Below are 16,489 nucleotides of genomic sequence, written 5' to 3' on the forward strand. Positions count from 1 at the left end.
TTCAAGATATCTTTTTGAAACATTGCACAAACATCAATCTATTCTATTATAGTTCGAGTAGTTGTGCCTTTTGCTATTTAGGAATTTCTTGGATTTATATTCTTTGTGTTTCAATGCAAACAAATTTCTCTGTTGAATGATTTTTTAATTTTTACTACACATATTTGACTTAGTTTTTGGTGTTTAACTATTTTTCTAGGCATAACTGTTCAAGATATCTTTATAACACTTTTACATTCATCAACATATCATTTTTCTGATGACTGTCCCTCAAACCCAATTTTTTTCCGGAGAATATTTCATTATCCCTCCAAGAAATCTTTTTGAAACTTTGTACAAACAACAACCTATTATATAGAGTATTTTATTTTATGATGTATCAGCTTATTGTTTTACATACAGCAGCTGATTAAGGTAGGCAAAGGTTGTTGTGCAAACCTTACAGGGAGTAGCAACCCTGCCATGCTGAGCTACTGTGATCTGAGTATGAATCTTTGGACTAGTCCCATTGATATTCCAAGAAGTTGTTTTTATACGCCCACATTGAAATGTGGTCGTATATTGTTGTCGCCCCGTCCGTCCGTCCAATAGCTTGTGGACACTCTAAAGGCTAAAGTTAATATCTGATTGACTTTAAATTTATACACAGCGTTTAAGGTCTTGAGACAAAGAAGTCTATTGATTTTCACCGATTTCCAATACTTACTGCCAGAGTTATGGCCCTTGATCAATTTAAAAAATCTTGTGGATGCTCTAGAGGCCAAAGTTAATATCCGATTGACCTTAAATTTATACACAGTGTTTAAGGTCATGAGGCGAAGAATCCTATTAATTTTCAGCGATTTCCGATAATACTGCCAGAGTTATGGCCCTTAATCATTTCAAGAAGTCTTGTGGATGCTCTAGAGGCAAAGTTAATATCCGATTGACCTTAATACACAGTGTTTAAGGTCATGAGACGAAGAATCCTATTGATTTTCAACGATTTCCGATAATTACTGTCAAAGTTATGGCCCTTGATCACTTCGTGACGCTTTAAAGGCTAAAGTTATCATCCGATTGACTTTCGATTGATACACAGAGTTTAAGACGAACAAGTATATTGATTTTCAATGAATTTTTATGACTTGAACAGCTAAATCCATGATATTAAAAGTTTTGTTTACAAAACGTTAGCATGTGGCAGAACTTTATAAAAACCAAACAAATTCTAATAGTTTTCTGATAATTACTTCATGAGTTGTTGCTCTTAATCAGATTTTAGTGTATTATAAATGTTTCATTACCGAAAAAAGTAAAATTATGCAAAACTCTTGTTGACTGCCCAGACGATTTAGCTGCTGTGGACATATGTTTCGTTGCCTGGCAACCTATCTTCCTAACAAGTGCAAGGGTGTGGGATGGTGATGACTAGTCATCTGGTTATTTTATATATCTTTTCAAAGAAATCTTTTGGATATTCTTCTTTTTGATGCCTGAATGAACACTATTCAATGCTAGACTAGTACAGACTAGAGAGAATAGGCTGTTTTCAAAAAGTTCCCAGTAATGATAAACAATTAGTGTTATATTCCATATATGCCCTTCGGGCATCTCAGATTTATATTGCATATTTCTCATTATTCTTTCAAACCATGCACACTCGCTCAAACTTTAAAGGCTAAAAAATAGCTCACCGAATCAGTGTGTATAAACACACTCTATATAAACGATCACAACACTTTCAGTATTGTCTTTTTCTTTTTTGATCTAGATCGTGCACATTCGTGTGTTCGTGATAACGCTGTTATCATGTTCTTAAATTTTCTTTCCATTGTGTTCAATGTGTGTTGATCATTTATGTTTTATCATAGACCTGTATTTTTAGGTCCATTTATATTATCTACCTTCGTTTTCATCGACAGGTATGAGGTAGAATCGCTGATTCACCGTTTTTTGTTTGTTTTTAGTCGCGGTCATCACGAAATGTTGACTTTATTTCACTCTTTATATGGAGGAAAGCGATTTTTAGGGATTCTGCGAGGCAGATCTTTTAAATGATCATAATGTAACCACAAACTTGCTAGATTTAAATGTCGTAATTATTATACGGCTTTTTTAGACAAGAGATTATAATATATTCCCCATGAGTGGGACAATCGAGAATAAACAGGATGTTTACAACAGCAGTCCGATGATGGAGGTATACTTCCGATTCCGAACTCGATAATAACATTTTTAACATACCCATAGGTAAAAACGAGCGTAATAACGGAAATTTTCTGCTAAAAGGTCTATAAAGGCCTTTAAATCTCATAAACGAGAATTGAACACCAATAATATAGTTGGTTTGGAACTTTATCCAATTCAAGTGTGTTGAGTCAACAGAATTTGATTGATATATGATCATATTCATTTCATAATGATAATGATGATCGTAATGTTAACATTATATTACCGGTACTGATATTAACAATAATAAAGAGGGTTACCCTTATATTAGTAGTAATAATAAGTAGATTAAATAAAAAGGTTGTTATTAATAAGCCTGCAACATATAATGTCGTCACGACAAAATAAGCCGTTACGGCCCCTGCTATAGTATAGGCTTGAATCATAGTGAAATTAATATTAATTTGCATTATTACCGGTACTGATTATTAACATAATTAATATTAACAATAGTAAGGAGGGTTACCCTTATACTAGTTGTAATAATAAGTATATAAGTAGATCTAATAAAAAGGTTGTTATTAATAAGCCTGCAACAAATAATGTTGTTACGACAAATGAGCCGTTACGGCCCCTGCTATAGGCTTGAATCATATTCATAGTGCAAGTAATATTATTTTGCATTATTACCGGTACTGATTATTAACATAATATTAACAATAGTAAAGAGGGTTACCCTTATACTAGTAGTAATAATAAGTATATAAGTAGATCTAATAAAAAGGTTGTTATTAATAATCCTGCAACAAATAATGTCGTTACGACAAAATGAGCCGTTACGGCCCCTGCTATAGGCTTAAATTATAATGCAAGTAATATTTTCAGGTGGTGGCATTTTAGTAGATAAAAATGAATTTGAGTTTCTTCAAAACCAGGTTTCCTTGACGTCCAATCTTCACTGATTTAATATAACAATCCATCTTAAAATCAAAGTCTTGATGGTAATTGATGTTCATCAGTCTGTTAGGTCGGCTAATAGACCTGCATCACATGGTTTTGAAGATGCGGTATCAGTACATCATGAAGATAAAAGTATACAATAACATTTTAAGTAACTAATAATGGATCAGGTTTAGATATCATGGATCCTCAAAGTTTGTATGATGAATTCATGGAGTAAACACAAGAAACTAAGTTTGACATCCCCAAAATCTTTTAGGGTGATGATGTCTTTAATGATTCTGTGATCAACCAAGCTACCAATAAAAATGGTCGAGAAAAAGTAATTGACATTCTACTATCCTCTATCAGTTACCGGTAAATGCAAGAGATTGTTGCCACCTTTGTTGGACCGGGATATTTGTCATGCCCTGCCCTAAGCGGCTCAGGATTGTTATCTTCAGGAGGTTCTAAAACTGTTATGTCTGGGTTTATGCCCTCTGATAACTCTTTTAAATAAAAATATTGACCCTGAGGTAGTCCTCTATTGTAGGTTCTATCATAACCTTAGTAAGGCCCATTTAGAGTTGTCTCTGAAGCATAGATTATTTCTTGGGAAATATCGCAGCAAAAGGTAGCACCCAATATATTTAACAACAAGGCCTGTTGGTGACACTTTGTCCGGCTGGATTGTTCCGGCAGGCCCTTCAGGGGCTGTCATCTCCAACTGGGGCAGGGCGAGAGGCAGATTACCTCGCCAAAACTACCACTAGACATTGGAAAGTAATGAATATTTTATGCTGGACAAATTTCCAATTTATATATTACTGGCCCACTATTACCCCTCAGATCAGTGAATATCATTAGTGGTTATAAGATTGACTTTATTTCAACTCATATATTCAGAAGGCTATTCCAAATAGCCTGCCTTTTAATCAGAAACAGATGTCTTTAATGGATGAGGAAGTCATTTAAATGATATGTAAGAAAGCCATCGATTCTGTATCATTAGCATACAGTTATATTATTATTATTATAAAAAAACCCAAAAAAAACCCCAAACTTTGAAGCAGGAAACACTGGCAAATTGCCCTAAGGCTATTAAACAGAACGATTTTTTAACATCCATTGATATTAAAGAGACTTATTTTTCAATTCCTGTTTGTCTTGATCATCAAATATATCTACGTTTCAAATGGCGAGATCAAGTTTATGTGTTTACATGTTTACCTTTTGGTCTTTCTTCGGTTACACATACATGTATCTTTACAAAAATTCTCAAACCTTTGTTTGCTTGGCTCGGGAAACAGAACATTATATGTACATATTTTATAGATGATTCTTTATCTGCTTTTTTAGTTTTGGCTTCATAATTAATACAGAAAGTATTTTAGGCTTCATAATTAATACAGAAAGTTATCAAGCTTGTTGACATATGAGAGAGTTTCTAAAATAAATAATAATGGCTGAGGAAATTTTGTTTAGTTCAAATTTGTTAATTCATATGAGCCATCATTTATTGGTCAATGTTCCTTTAGTAGAACTGCTATTATACTTACATTATTTTTATCCATTATTTAGACAAACAGAAAAATATATTTCTGTCACACTGTATCTTCAGCTATGATAATGATATCATTCATATTCAGGCAATGTTTTTGGAAATAGAATGGTAGATATCTAAGGTTTATATATATAATGGGTTTTATATTCAGCCACCTAGTATACATGTATAAATGGTTCATAACATCAGATACTTTCCCATATGGATGGGGTGCCCACAGGGGTAATTTCCCAAGCAATGGCCGTTGAAATCTTTAAGAGCAAGGAAACTATATAAATTATTTAGAAGTTTGAGTAATATTCAATGTTCTGTCTGTGGTCATATTTGTTTTTTTATACACATTTGTATCCAGTCTGATAAAACTTTTGTATTACTTATATAAATAATCAGGGTGGTTATTTTGGTAATCTTTTTGAATTGTCTAAAGAAGTTTGGCTGTGGTCTTTGAAGAAAGGAATCTTTTTGTCAGCCAAACATGTTGTTGGTAAATCTAATGTATTGATGGACATTTTGTCTAGAATATTTTCTAGTTCAACGGAATTAAGCTAAACGAGTATATCTTTACAAAGATTTGTAATCATTTTTTCATACATGATGTTGATCTGTTTGCTTCCAGACTTAATAGACATTTAAAAAAATGTTTCTTGACATCCAGACCTTTTTTCTAGCATGCAATGCTTTTTATACGCCCACATTTTCATGTGGACGTATTATGCCGTCGCCCCTGTCCGTCCACATTGTTTGTGGACTCTCTACAGGTTACAATGCTTATCTGATTTTGACGAAACTTGAAATATAGGTTTATCCCCAAAAGATCTCGTCTGCTTTCGATATTGGCATGTATCGGATCGAAACTTCATGGATTATGGCCCCTGATTGTACGAAAAATCACGTTTTTAGATTGTGGACCCTATAGAGGTCACAATTTTTATCCGATTTTTTTGAAACTTGAAATGTAAGTTTATAACCCAAAGATCTCGGTTCCTTTCGATATTCGCGCATATCGGACCGTAACTTCCTGAATTATGGCCCCTGATTGTACGATAAAAGCGTTTTTAGCTTGTGGACCCTATAGAGGTCATAATTTTTATCCGATTTAAAAAAACGTATTATTATATCACCGTTACACCCTAAGGAGGGTTGAGTTCGAATTTCGTGAAAATCGGCCCAAAATTAACACACAAAATGGCCGCCGTTCGTTCTCAAATAGCATTAAAATATGGTATATCAAGGTTGTGGACCCTATAGAGGTCACAATTTTTATCCGATTTTTTTGAAACTTGACATGTAAGTTTATAACCCAAAGATCTCGATTCCTTTCGATATTCACGCATATCGGACTTTAACTTCCTGAATTATGGCCCCTGATTGTACGAAAAATCGCGTTTTTAGCTTGTGGACCCTATAGAGGTCATAATTTTTATCCGATTTAAAAAAACGTATTATTATATCACCGTTACACCCCAAGGAAGGTTGAGTTCGAATTTCGTGAAAATCGGCCCAAAATTGACAGACAAAATGGCCGCCGTTTGTTCTCAAATAGCGTAAAAATATGGTATATCAAGGTTGTGGACCCTATAGAGGTCACAATTTTTATCTGATTTTGTTGAAACTTGAAATGTAAGTTTATAACACAAAGATCTCAGTTCCTTTCGATATTCGCGCATATTGAATTGTAATTTCCTGAATTATGGCCCTTGATAGTAGGAAAAATCACTTTCTTGTTAGCTTGTTCTCTATCCATCTCTCGAAAATGTGAGCGTATCCTGCCTGGCAGCCACTGGTTCTATATATGTATCAATGGTTCTGGCAAAGGTATTTCAAAACAGTAGATCAAGCAGCCATAATCATTCCAGGCTGGTCAACTCCTGTATGGTATCCAATTTTTACTATCAATGCTCACGTACAGCCGACCCAGTTCGGTTACCTGTTCGCAAGAACCTTTTTACGTTTAAGCCACAATGGTGCTTTACATTCTCTTCGAGAGAAGAATATATATCTAACAGGATGCAGGATACCTGACAATCCTTCTATAATAGAGGAATATCAAAGCAATCTGCTAATATCATCCTTAATTCTTGGCGGCCATCTACTACGAACAATATGCATTGGCCTAGCTGGAGACAAATCTTTATAAAGACAATACTGAAAGTGTTGTGATCGTTTATATAGAGTGTGGTCACGTGGTCACGTGTTTATACACACTGATTCTGTGAGCTATTTTTTAGCCTTTAAAGTTTGAGCGAGTGTGCATGGTTTGAAAGAACAATGAGAAATATGCAATATAAATCCTCGAGCCCTCGGGCTATCTCATCCATCACGCCCTTTGGGCTGCGCCCTTTTGGGCGCTAGGATGAGAGGGGGATTATTCCCCCTAATATTTGACAGAACAAACAAAAAGGTTTAATAAATATTTGAGATAAATATAACTTACTAGCTTCACAGTCTTCCTTTATCTTTTCAATTTCAGCATCTAAAAATAAATATTAACAACTTTTTTTTTATTTTTACAGTGCTTGGATTTCTGTAGCTATGACATCTGAACCAACTTGATGCCAAGGTGGATATTTAGAATCCATATGACCTCAGGGTCAGTATAATGTTAGCACAAATATGAAGGCATGGACAGCTAACCTGTAGTAGAACAATATGGTGTTATACCAAAAATGGCATAGGGACAGATATATGGAAGGATAACGTTGCCAATATTATTTCAATGTTCACTGTACACACTGCAGTTGAAAATACGTATTTTAGTTTTACAAATTGCAATTTCCATTGCTCCACAATACCAATATCACAGTGTTAAAATACAAAATACAATTTTCAACTAGAACTGCGATGCAGTAATGACGGGTTTCAACGGTGCCCCGTTACCCTTGAACATGTGTCACTTCCGGTACCGATGAAACCATTAAACAGGTTTCCATATAGGCATTGCACACATCAAGTAAAATGTATGCAGAATCAACCAAATCAAGCTATATCAATTCATTGTATACATTTGTTACATGTAAGTGATCCTGACAAAATTACATTATTTCCGGTGATAATGAAAATGTTAAATAAGTTTTATTAAATCAGAAATGGCATAAGGCTCCACATGGTGAAAATTTTATGTAAATCGAATAATAATTGCCACTTTCATAGACCAAAAATCTTGAACAGTGACTTGTAGAAAATTGTCTATTTCTCTGCAACCGAACAAGTTAGAAACCATTTTTTTGGTATCTGTATGATCGTATGGGTTCAATCTATTTGTTGATTGGAATCAAATATCATAATTTTAAAAACATTACAAATCAGACTCATTTGAATAAAATATCTGTTTTAAAGGCTAAAAATACAGTTTTTGCCAAAATGACGTTAGTTCCGGTGACAGTAAAAGTGTTAAATTACTTGTAGGAAATCGTAAATGGGATTAGGTATCACACACTGGAAATTTTATGAAAATCGAATAATAATTGACACTTTTATGGACCAAAAACCTTGAAAAGTTACCTGTTGAAAATCGTCTATTTCTCCGCAACTGAACAAGTTAGAAACCATTTTGTGATATCTATATGATCGTATGGGTTCATTCTATTAGTTGATTTGTATCAAATTTCAAAATTTTAAACAAATAACAAGTACAACTCATTTGAATAAATTACTTGTTTTGAAGGCTAAAAATACAATTTTTGCCCAAATTACGTCATTTCCGGTGACATTGAAAATGTTAAATTGGTTTGACCTAGTTAAAATTGACATTATGCATCAAATGGTGTCACTTATATGAAAATCAAATAATAATTGACTCTTTTACAATTTACAGGCAAACTAGCGTAAAAAGTGACTCATGCAAAATTGCCCATTTCTCGGCAACTGCTCATATTACAAACTAATTTTCACATACATTCTCTTCGTATGGATTATTAGTTTATGAAAGTTGTGAAGAAATATTTTAAAATATGAAAAGCCTGAATGGGTTGTGAATAGCTCATTTTTTCACCTTTAAATCGAAATGATCCGAAAACGAAATAAAAATTAAAAAAAACTTAGCACGATGATTTCTGCGCCTTAACAGGGCACACCCTTTCAGTAATACCAGATTTGAAAAAAATAATATTTGCTTTCAAAAAGTGGTACCGAACTTTCAAAATTGCAGTTTTTGCTAAATTTACGTCACTTCCGTTGCCGAAAGGCAACTTTATCGGTAATAAAAAAAATGACATTTTGGACCACGGAGCATATGGATTTTGTTTTATACAAATCGAACAATAAATAATTAATCCAGGACTGAAAAACTAAATTATCCAATGGGGGCCAAGGAAATATACAGTGACAAAAAATGTTGCAATTTTTGGCCAAATCAGATGACTCTTTAACCCTAGGTAAAATACCACATAAAAATATTCATTAATAAAAAAGTTTTTTGTAAAAATTTAAATTTTCAAAATTTGGCGCCTAATATCTCCGAAGATTCGTCGAAAATAAAAAATCTAAAGAACTGTAGCTATGTGCCTTGTCTCCGGCTATGTCAAAATGTATCAAATATTACAATCCGACAATTATTGATAACATTACGGCAAAATTTCGAAAAACGACAAGTTCGGTGATTTCGGACATTTTGCATTGTCGTAGAACGTTAGAAATAGCTTTAAAATTTAAGTCAAACCCACTTTCCCAGTAAAACCGAAGACATCGAATCGATCCGACAAGTAGTTTCTGAGATATGCTCAAATGGAAAAATAACAATAATAATAAAAATAATAATCCGAACAAAAACAATAGTGTTTCACCCAAGCTACGCAGTGTGAAACCCTAATAATACAAATCCAGTATAATAGTTATTTTGCACAGTACACTTCTCCGCTCTGCATTTTGCATAATAGACAAATGCATAATAGAACTTAGCATATTAGAACATATGCCTACAACGAAGCTCATTTGTATACAGAAAAAAATCTGGACTAGGACGGAAATTAATAATTTACTCGATCAATCTACATGGTCAATGGGCAGAGATCAAGCTGGCATACAATAAGTCACCACTCAATGAATTGGCTTACCATGCAATAAGAGCGAGTCAAGCTAGCATGCAATAAGGAATTCGTGGGATGACCATGACTTCTGTGAAATAGTATGTTGCCGCTCGGTATGGCTAATCCAAACCTTAGATAAGCCCCACATTTATACTTCATACCCCACCCCCCGCCCTTCACTTCAACATTTATCTTTTTTTCAAAGTAGGGAGTCAAAATGGCTAAGTGGGAAAGACTCTGGCTCGTTTGCCTGTAAGTCGCGTGTTTCGATCCTGCATTTGCTGAGAAAGTATATTGGGATTTTCCAACGTGGTTTCACCTTGTAAGATGTGTAAGAAAGAGGGCCTGACAAGGACAGATGTCTAGTCGTTCGGATGTGACGAGAAACCGAGGTCCCATGTATACATTGTCGTGCACGTAAAAGATCGCTTGACAGTTGGAATTCGATATAAGAGTAGGCCATAGTGCCGCTGCCGGGGAAAATTTCCCTCGTAGCACACAATATCGCGTATGCACATCTTCATTATCCCGATTGGAGCAGAACCGTGGGACTTCAAACACAAACACCATTTCATTTCATGTAAATATAAATGCACCAGAAAATTAATTGAAATGAACATGCTTTTTAGTGATACGTAACATGATATCTATAATTCGTATTAACAGGCACATGCATATTTACTTTAAATACCCCCACCCCCGTCATTTAATAGAGTTTCGAACCACCCGACTTTGATCGTTTTCTTTCCCCTTGTCAGTGATGCCGGACGGAGGGCCTGACAAGAACAACTGTCTAATCTTTCGGATGGGACGAAAAACGTCCTGTGCACACATTAGCGTGCATGTAAAAGATTCCTTAGCAGTTGGAATTCGATATAAGAGTACTGTAGGCGGTATATAGAGCTGCTGTCCTGCCAAATTTTCTTTCATAGCACACTGCATAGAATATGCCCGTTTTCATTAGCCCTGTCAGTGCAGAACAGTAGGATGTTAAACCCCATTTCATTTTATGTCATTGATCGTTTTCCGAAGGTCTGTAAATATGAGTACGGCCCCCTTCTACTGACCTTGAAGATTGATCGCATAAATTATTATTTTACATCATAGTACACACTTTTCTCTGTATGCAAATGAGCTTCGTCGGTAAGTTCTATTATGCATTTGTCTGTAATGCAGAATGGAGAAGTGTAATGTGCAAAATGACTATTATACTGTATTTAGTGTTATTGAAAAGTGTATTCTGTATTTTAACACTGTGACATTCGTACTGTGGAGCAATGGAAATTAAAATATGTATTTTGAATTGCTGACATATTTTGCACCGTGAACATTGAAATAATATTGGAAACGTTATCATACAGATATGTTAGAAGCATAGAAGACTTTATATTTTCAAAATTGTGACAACTTAACATGTTGACTACGTAAATGATGGGCTCAGGAAATTTGATGGAAAAAGGGATATAATAGAGTAGAATGAAAGGGCACTCACAAGAAATTTTAAAAGGGGATGTTGCCACAAATAATTGAACTATGCTAGAAAAAAAAAAAGATTTTGTAGGTAAATATTGGTTGGTTCTGTAACATAATTAATAGTGTGGGGTTTTTTTTTAAATATGTAAAAAGGGCAATCTGTTGCCTACTGTTTTAACAGTTAGAATACTTCTCTGAAAATATTAAATAGAATGTTGAGACGAATAAAAAAAAATAATCTGCATGAAATAGTAAGTCTTCTTTATATATAACTAGTTGTAAAACTCACTTCTACACCCCATTAACAGACACTCCTCGCTTTTATTTCTGTAGTCGCAATAATTTATGCTGGAAAGTATTTTACACGACTGACACCGTCCATTATTAACGGGCAATTCATCACAAAACTGTGCTCCATATGTACATCTGTCAATGCCACAATTTTGAGTGGATTCCACAATTGCAATAAAAAGCAGTAAAGCAGTACAGAGCTGAAAAATAGAGGTGATGAAATCAAAATCGAAATAAAAAATCTGGGTTTGTAAGTGGAAAAAAGTTGGGAACCACTGACATCTGTTGATATTAAAGAGATATGTTTGAAGACTCTCCCAATTAAATAACTAAATTTTAGAGTTATGGAGGCAAAGTATTGTCTATATCACTGCAACATCCCAAAATCTTCACAGAAACATTTGTTCAATGACGCTTCTTTCTTTTTTCAAATCTTAGACCCAGGCCCGTAGCCAAGGGGGGACCTGGGGGGGGGGGGCAAGCGAAGCCCCCCTGGAAATAATCTTGCCCCCCCCCTGACAAAAAGTTGTCGACCATACAGGCCCGTAGCCAAGGGGGGGCCTGGGGGGGGGCGAAGCCCCCCCTGGAAATAATCTTGCCCCCCCCCCTGACAAAAAGTTGTCGACCATATTATAAATTACCTATGTATGATAGAAAAATGTTGATCTATAAAAAATGACAATTTCTTTACTTGAAAGCCCCGGTCCTTGCATCTATCAATTTTTCAAAATTTTCTAGGGGATGACCCCTGACCCACTTACAATGGCCTTACCTACGTGTGGTACATTGTTCTTGATTTGAATATATTTCTTGAAAAACACTCAGAATAGTTTGTTCTTATAACATATAATTATCGATTTCTATGCTTAGAAACTCGTTTACAGCTACTCAATTTTCAAAATTTTCTGGGGGGAGATCCCCCGTCCCCCGTGCTTGAAGCTGGATACGGGCCTGCTTAGACCTCGCTTTCAAAATCATTTCCTTGTACCTGGTTTAATTAAAGGACAATACTGGTGTCAGCCATTATCACATGTGTAATAGAGCTGGTTAAACATGTTCTAAATATTATTTTAAGACAGAGATCATTGCTATGATAGATGGGTAATGAAGATTTGAAGAAACAGAATTTCTGATTGTTATATGGGACTATGAGAGGATATCTGACAATTTATAAAAAGAATTGACTCACTATATAGGAGAAAACGAAAAAAAAATATACAAAAAGTTTGTGCATTACTATTTATGTTTTTTATTAAGTATAGAATGAATAAAAACAAGGGAAATGTAGGGGCCTTTTTCTATTTTTCAAATTTCTCTTATTACGTGACAGTAATTATTTCTTCAGTCAGTTATATATAAAGATAACTCCTCTTTTCTATTTTTTACATCACTTCCCGTTTCTACAAGTCTCTGTTATGCATCTACCGTAGCAATGATCTGTGTGTTATAATTATATTTGGAATATGTTTATAATCTCTCATACTTCTGGAGAGTTTGACATATCTAGTCTGAAGGGAAGTAACTCTATTATAAACTCACCAAGTTAAAGCAGACATACCATGCCATTTCTGTTGTTATAATAGACTTTAGGTTAACTTATAGTATCTGTAAAATAAATAAAGATTATGATTATAATGGTACTACGTACTATAACTAATTAATTACTTTCTTATATACACAATGGATCAGTAAGATGCTGGCAGCTCAAACCAGGAGGTCGTGATTTGATTCTGGTGTTGGCCAAGGAAGTTACTTTATCAACTTGGTTTCCCCTTGTCAGTCGTGCAGGATAGAGGGCCTGGTAAGGTACACTGTCTATTCATTCAAATGGAACAAAAAAACATCATGGCTTGCAAGTAAAGAACCCTTGACAGTTGGAATTTGTTGTCCAGGTAATAATTCCCACGGCCACACAGCTCACTGTGCATGGTGTATGCTCCTCTTCATTAGGTGCAGAAATGTAAGCCATTAAATCTCAACAAATATGTAAAAGTTCCTCTGTGTCCATTCAGAAATGGCCCTCATCAGAATCCCTGCCATTTATGAAGCTCATGTCAAAGTTTTCAGAACATTGTTTAGGCATTTGCAAATATGGGTGTCATTTTAATTTATGAAAGATAATGGGTTCATTCTGTGCTGTAATCTATTTTTCAAACACTTTTTGCAAGAGGGACCATATAAAGGGCACAGACAGATATTTTCATATAGAATTATTAAAAAGTCGGGGGAGGAAAATAAGATTTAAATGACTAATAAAAACTATTTTTACAACAAGGAAATAAAAAAAAAATTCAAATTATAACTTAACATATATCATGTGGTGATTTGTCAACTTCTTCAGCATGAATTTTGTTTTTCATGTATAGAGGCATATCTAGTTGGAATCTGTAAGACTTATATTATGTACATAGGTCTAGCCAGATATACCACCACCACACCAATGGATTTGGTGTCAATACGTTGGAAATCAAGTACGGTATGTTGGAAATTAATATACAACGATGAGTAAGGCTTCTTTTCGTCTTCTTTTTTTTTAAAAAAAAAATACATGAAAATTGGAGAAACAGGTCAGTTTACTTTTACCTCATCATTCCACAAAATTCTTTGTGGTTTACACAGGTTGAACTGTACTCGGTCCAGACCAGAACGGGTCCACTGAGTGTATAAACCCCATTAAAGCTATATATTTGGTTGGTACCCATATTTTTCAAGCCACTTAAATGGAATCTGCATCATGCTTAACATGAAAGTATGGATCTTGCAGTCATTGTATTAATTTTAGGGGAGTTGGATTGCCGAATGATTAGCACGTGTGCGCAGTATCATAAGGTCTGTTATTGAGTCAACTGGCATGGTTTTGATTCCCCGGTCATATGTGACATGGAGGATCGTCACCTGTCCAACTTCGTGGATTTTCTCCAGGTCCTCCGGTTTCCTCCCACTGCTAAAGACCACTACGCGCAAGCAAATTATTGAAATAAAATTGAACCATGACGTGTTAGTCCCGAAATGACCTAGTTACGTTGAGTGGACGTTAAACCCTGTTTCTCTCTCTCTCTGTATTAATTTTTTGGTAATTTTTTTTTGTTTTCAGTCAACTTAATAATATAAATGTAAACAAAAAAGAAAATGGACAAAGTTCTTAAAAGGTAAGTTACTTATTTTTTGGATATTATCTTTTCCATAGGAAAGAGAACTGGCTAAGCACCTGAAACATTTGTCTTTCTTGTACCACAAATTCTCCTTTAGAAAAGATATGTATGCTTATGTTTTGAACATCGATACACTAATAATAGCATAATTATAATTATTTAAATTTGTTATCCAAACAACAATGAACACACCAAGTATTTACTGCAGACAATGATTGATTGGTACACAAACTGATAGCAGTGAACAAACCAGGTACATACCACACACAAAGACTTGATTGGTACAAAAACTAACAATAGTGACCACACAAAGACTTGATTGGTACAAGAACTGACAACAGTGAACAAACCATACCACACACATAGACTTGATTGGTACAAGAACTGACAACAGTGAACAAACCATACCACACACAAAGACTTGACTAGTAAAAAAAAATGACATCAATGACCATACCCCATTGTCTGCGATATCACTTCGGTGGAAGCGGACGTTAAATAAAGCTATTTCACACACAGACCATACCCCACTTGTCTGCGATATCACCTCGGTGAAAGCGGACGTAAAATACAACCAACTAACAACAACCATACCCCATCACACACAAGAAGAACTTAGCCCCCATGTAAACTTTCCCAAAAAATGGAAATTATTATCGGATGGTCATTTACAAAATAAACAATCATTTACACTTTATGCACTATTGTAGCTAACATTCTTTTAACTATTCTAAATAATCCTTGGTTTACATCATTTACTGTATACATCCTCACAAAATGTTCCTGTCATTTTGTTTGCTATAAGTGCCCTCCTGTTAGTCAAGCCATTGAGTTGATAAATCACTGAGATAGTTTAATTGTTTAACCCTGGATGGAGGTAACTATGTTTAATTTGATATAAACAAATTATTGTGCGGGTAAATACTTAAAGGAGCTAGGACCTAGAAATTGACACAAATGGGTCGCAACACATATAATAACGTAATATGAATGTATATAAACTGATTTACATTCAATCGTTTCCGTTTTTACTCAAATTTCAAATCAGTTATGTTCGGCGAAATATGCCAGACGTGTCAATCAAATTGCAATCTTTAGCGTCTGGTTATTCCAGTCTACACATATAGTATTTATTGCGCATGCTCCCCAGGTAAGAATATGGCGTTACCGTTTGACATAATGTATAGCCTCGTTCTTCGAGTCCCTTTTTACAAATGGTGCTGAAATGCATTATGGTACATGATTCATGTACCAATGGTAAAATGTTTATTTTGTCTTAAATATTGGATATCAGAAGCCCATCTTTTCACGATACGATAACAACACCGATGTTGATTTAAATTGACAATTAATTCGTGTTTTCAGTGTCAAAGACTTTGGATGATATTGAGTTAGAGACTAAGCTACTTTAAATAAACATTACTATGTGACCATAAAGATCATAGAAAATTCTTGTACATGATGGTATACCATCGTCCACGAAATGTCAGTGATGAGAAACAGTGTGATGTTCGTTGAGGATTTTATTCAGAGAGAGAGAGAGAGAGAAATGGGGTTTAACGTCCACTCGACACAAACTAGGTCATTTCAGGACTAACATATGGTTTAATTTTATTTCAATAATTCGCTTGCGCGTAGGGGTCTTTAGCAGTGGGAGGAAACCGGAGGACCCGGAGAAAACCCACGAGGTTGGACAGGCGACCCTACTCCTTGTCACGTACAACCGGGGATTCGAAACCACGCCAGCTGACTCAATGACAGGCTTTATGATACAGCGCGCACGTGCTAACCATTCGGCCATCCAACCCCCCGGATTTTATTCAACAAAGAATCCTTGGAGTGTGAAAATCAAAATTTAACGTCCTATTGAGGTAATGAGGGCAGCATACACAGGG

The 16,489-nt window shown here is 35.0% G+C and overlaps 1 protein-coding gene across 1 annotated transcript in view; it reads right to left on the reverse strand.

The window, feature by feature from the left end:
* The window catches only part of LOC126811714 (uncharacterized), a 75,808-nt gene that overhangs the window by 23,002 nt on the left and 36,317 nt on the right, over window positions 1-16,489 (reverse strand). Inside the window, exons 2-4 of the mRNA XM_050537577.2 lie at window positions 12,982-13,047; window positions 11,441-11,642; window positions 7,089-7,127 (exon numbers count right to left, since the gene is read on the reverse strand). Of these exons, the coding sequence (XP_050393534.1) occupies window positions 7,089-7,127; window positions 11,441-11,642; window positions 12,982-13,008 (268 nt within the window). The 5' untranslated portion in view covers window positions 13,009-13,047. The remainder of the gene's footprint in view (window positions 1-7,088; window positions 7,128-11,440; window positions 11,643-12,981; window positions 13,048-16,489) is intronic.

This window comes from Patella vulgata, chromosome 2 (genome assembly GCF_932274485.2).
Source record: "Patella vulgata chromosome 2, xgPatVulg1.2, whole genome shotgun sequence".
NCBI classification, from domain to species: domain Eukaryota; kingdom Metazoa; phylum Mollusca; class Gastropoda; family Patellidae; genus Patella; species Patella vulgata.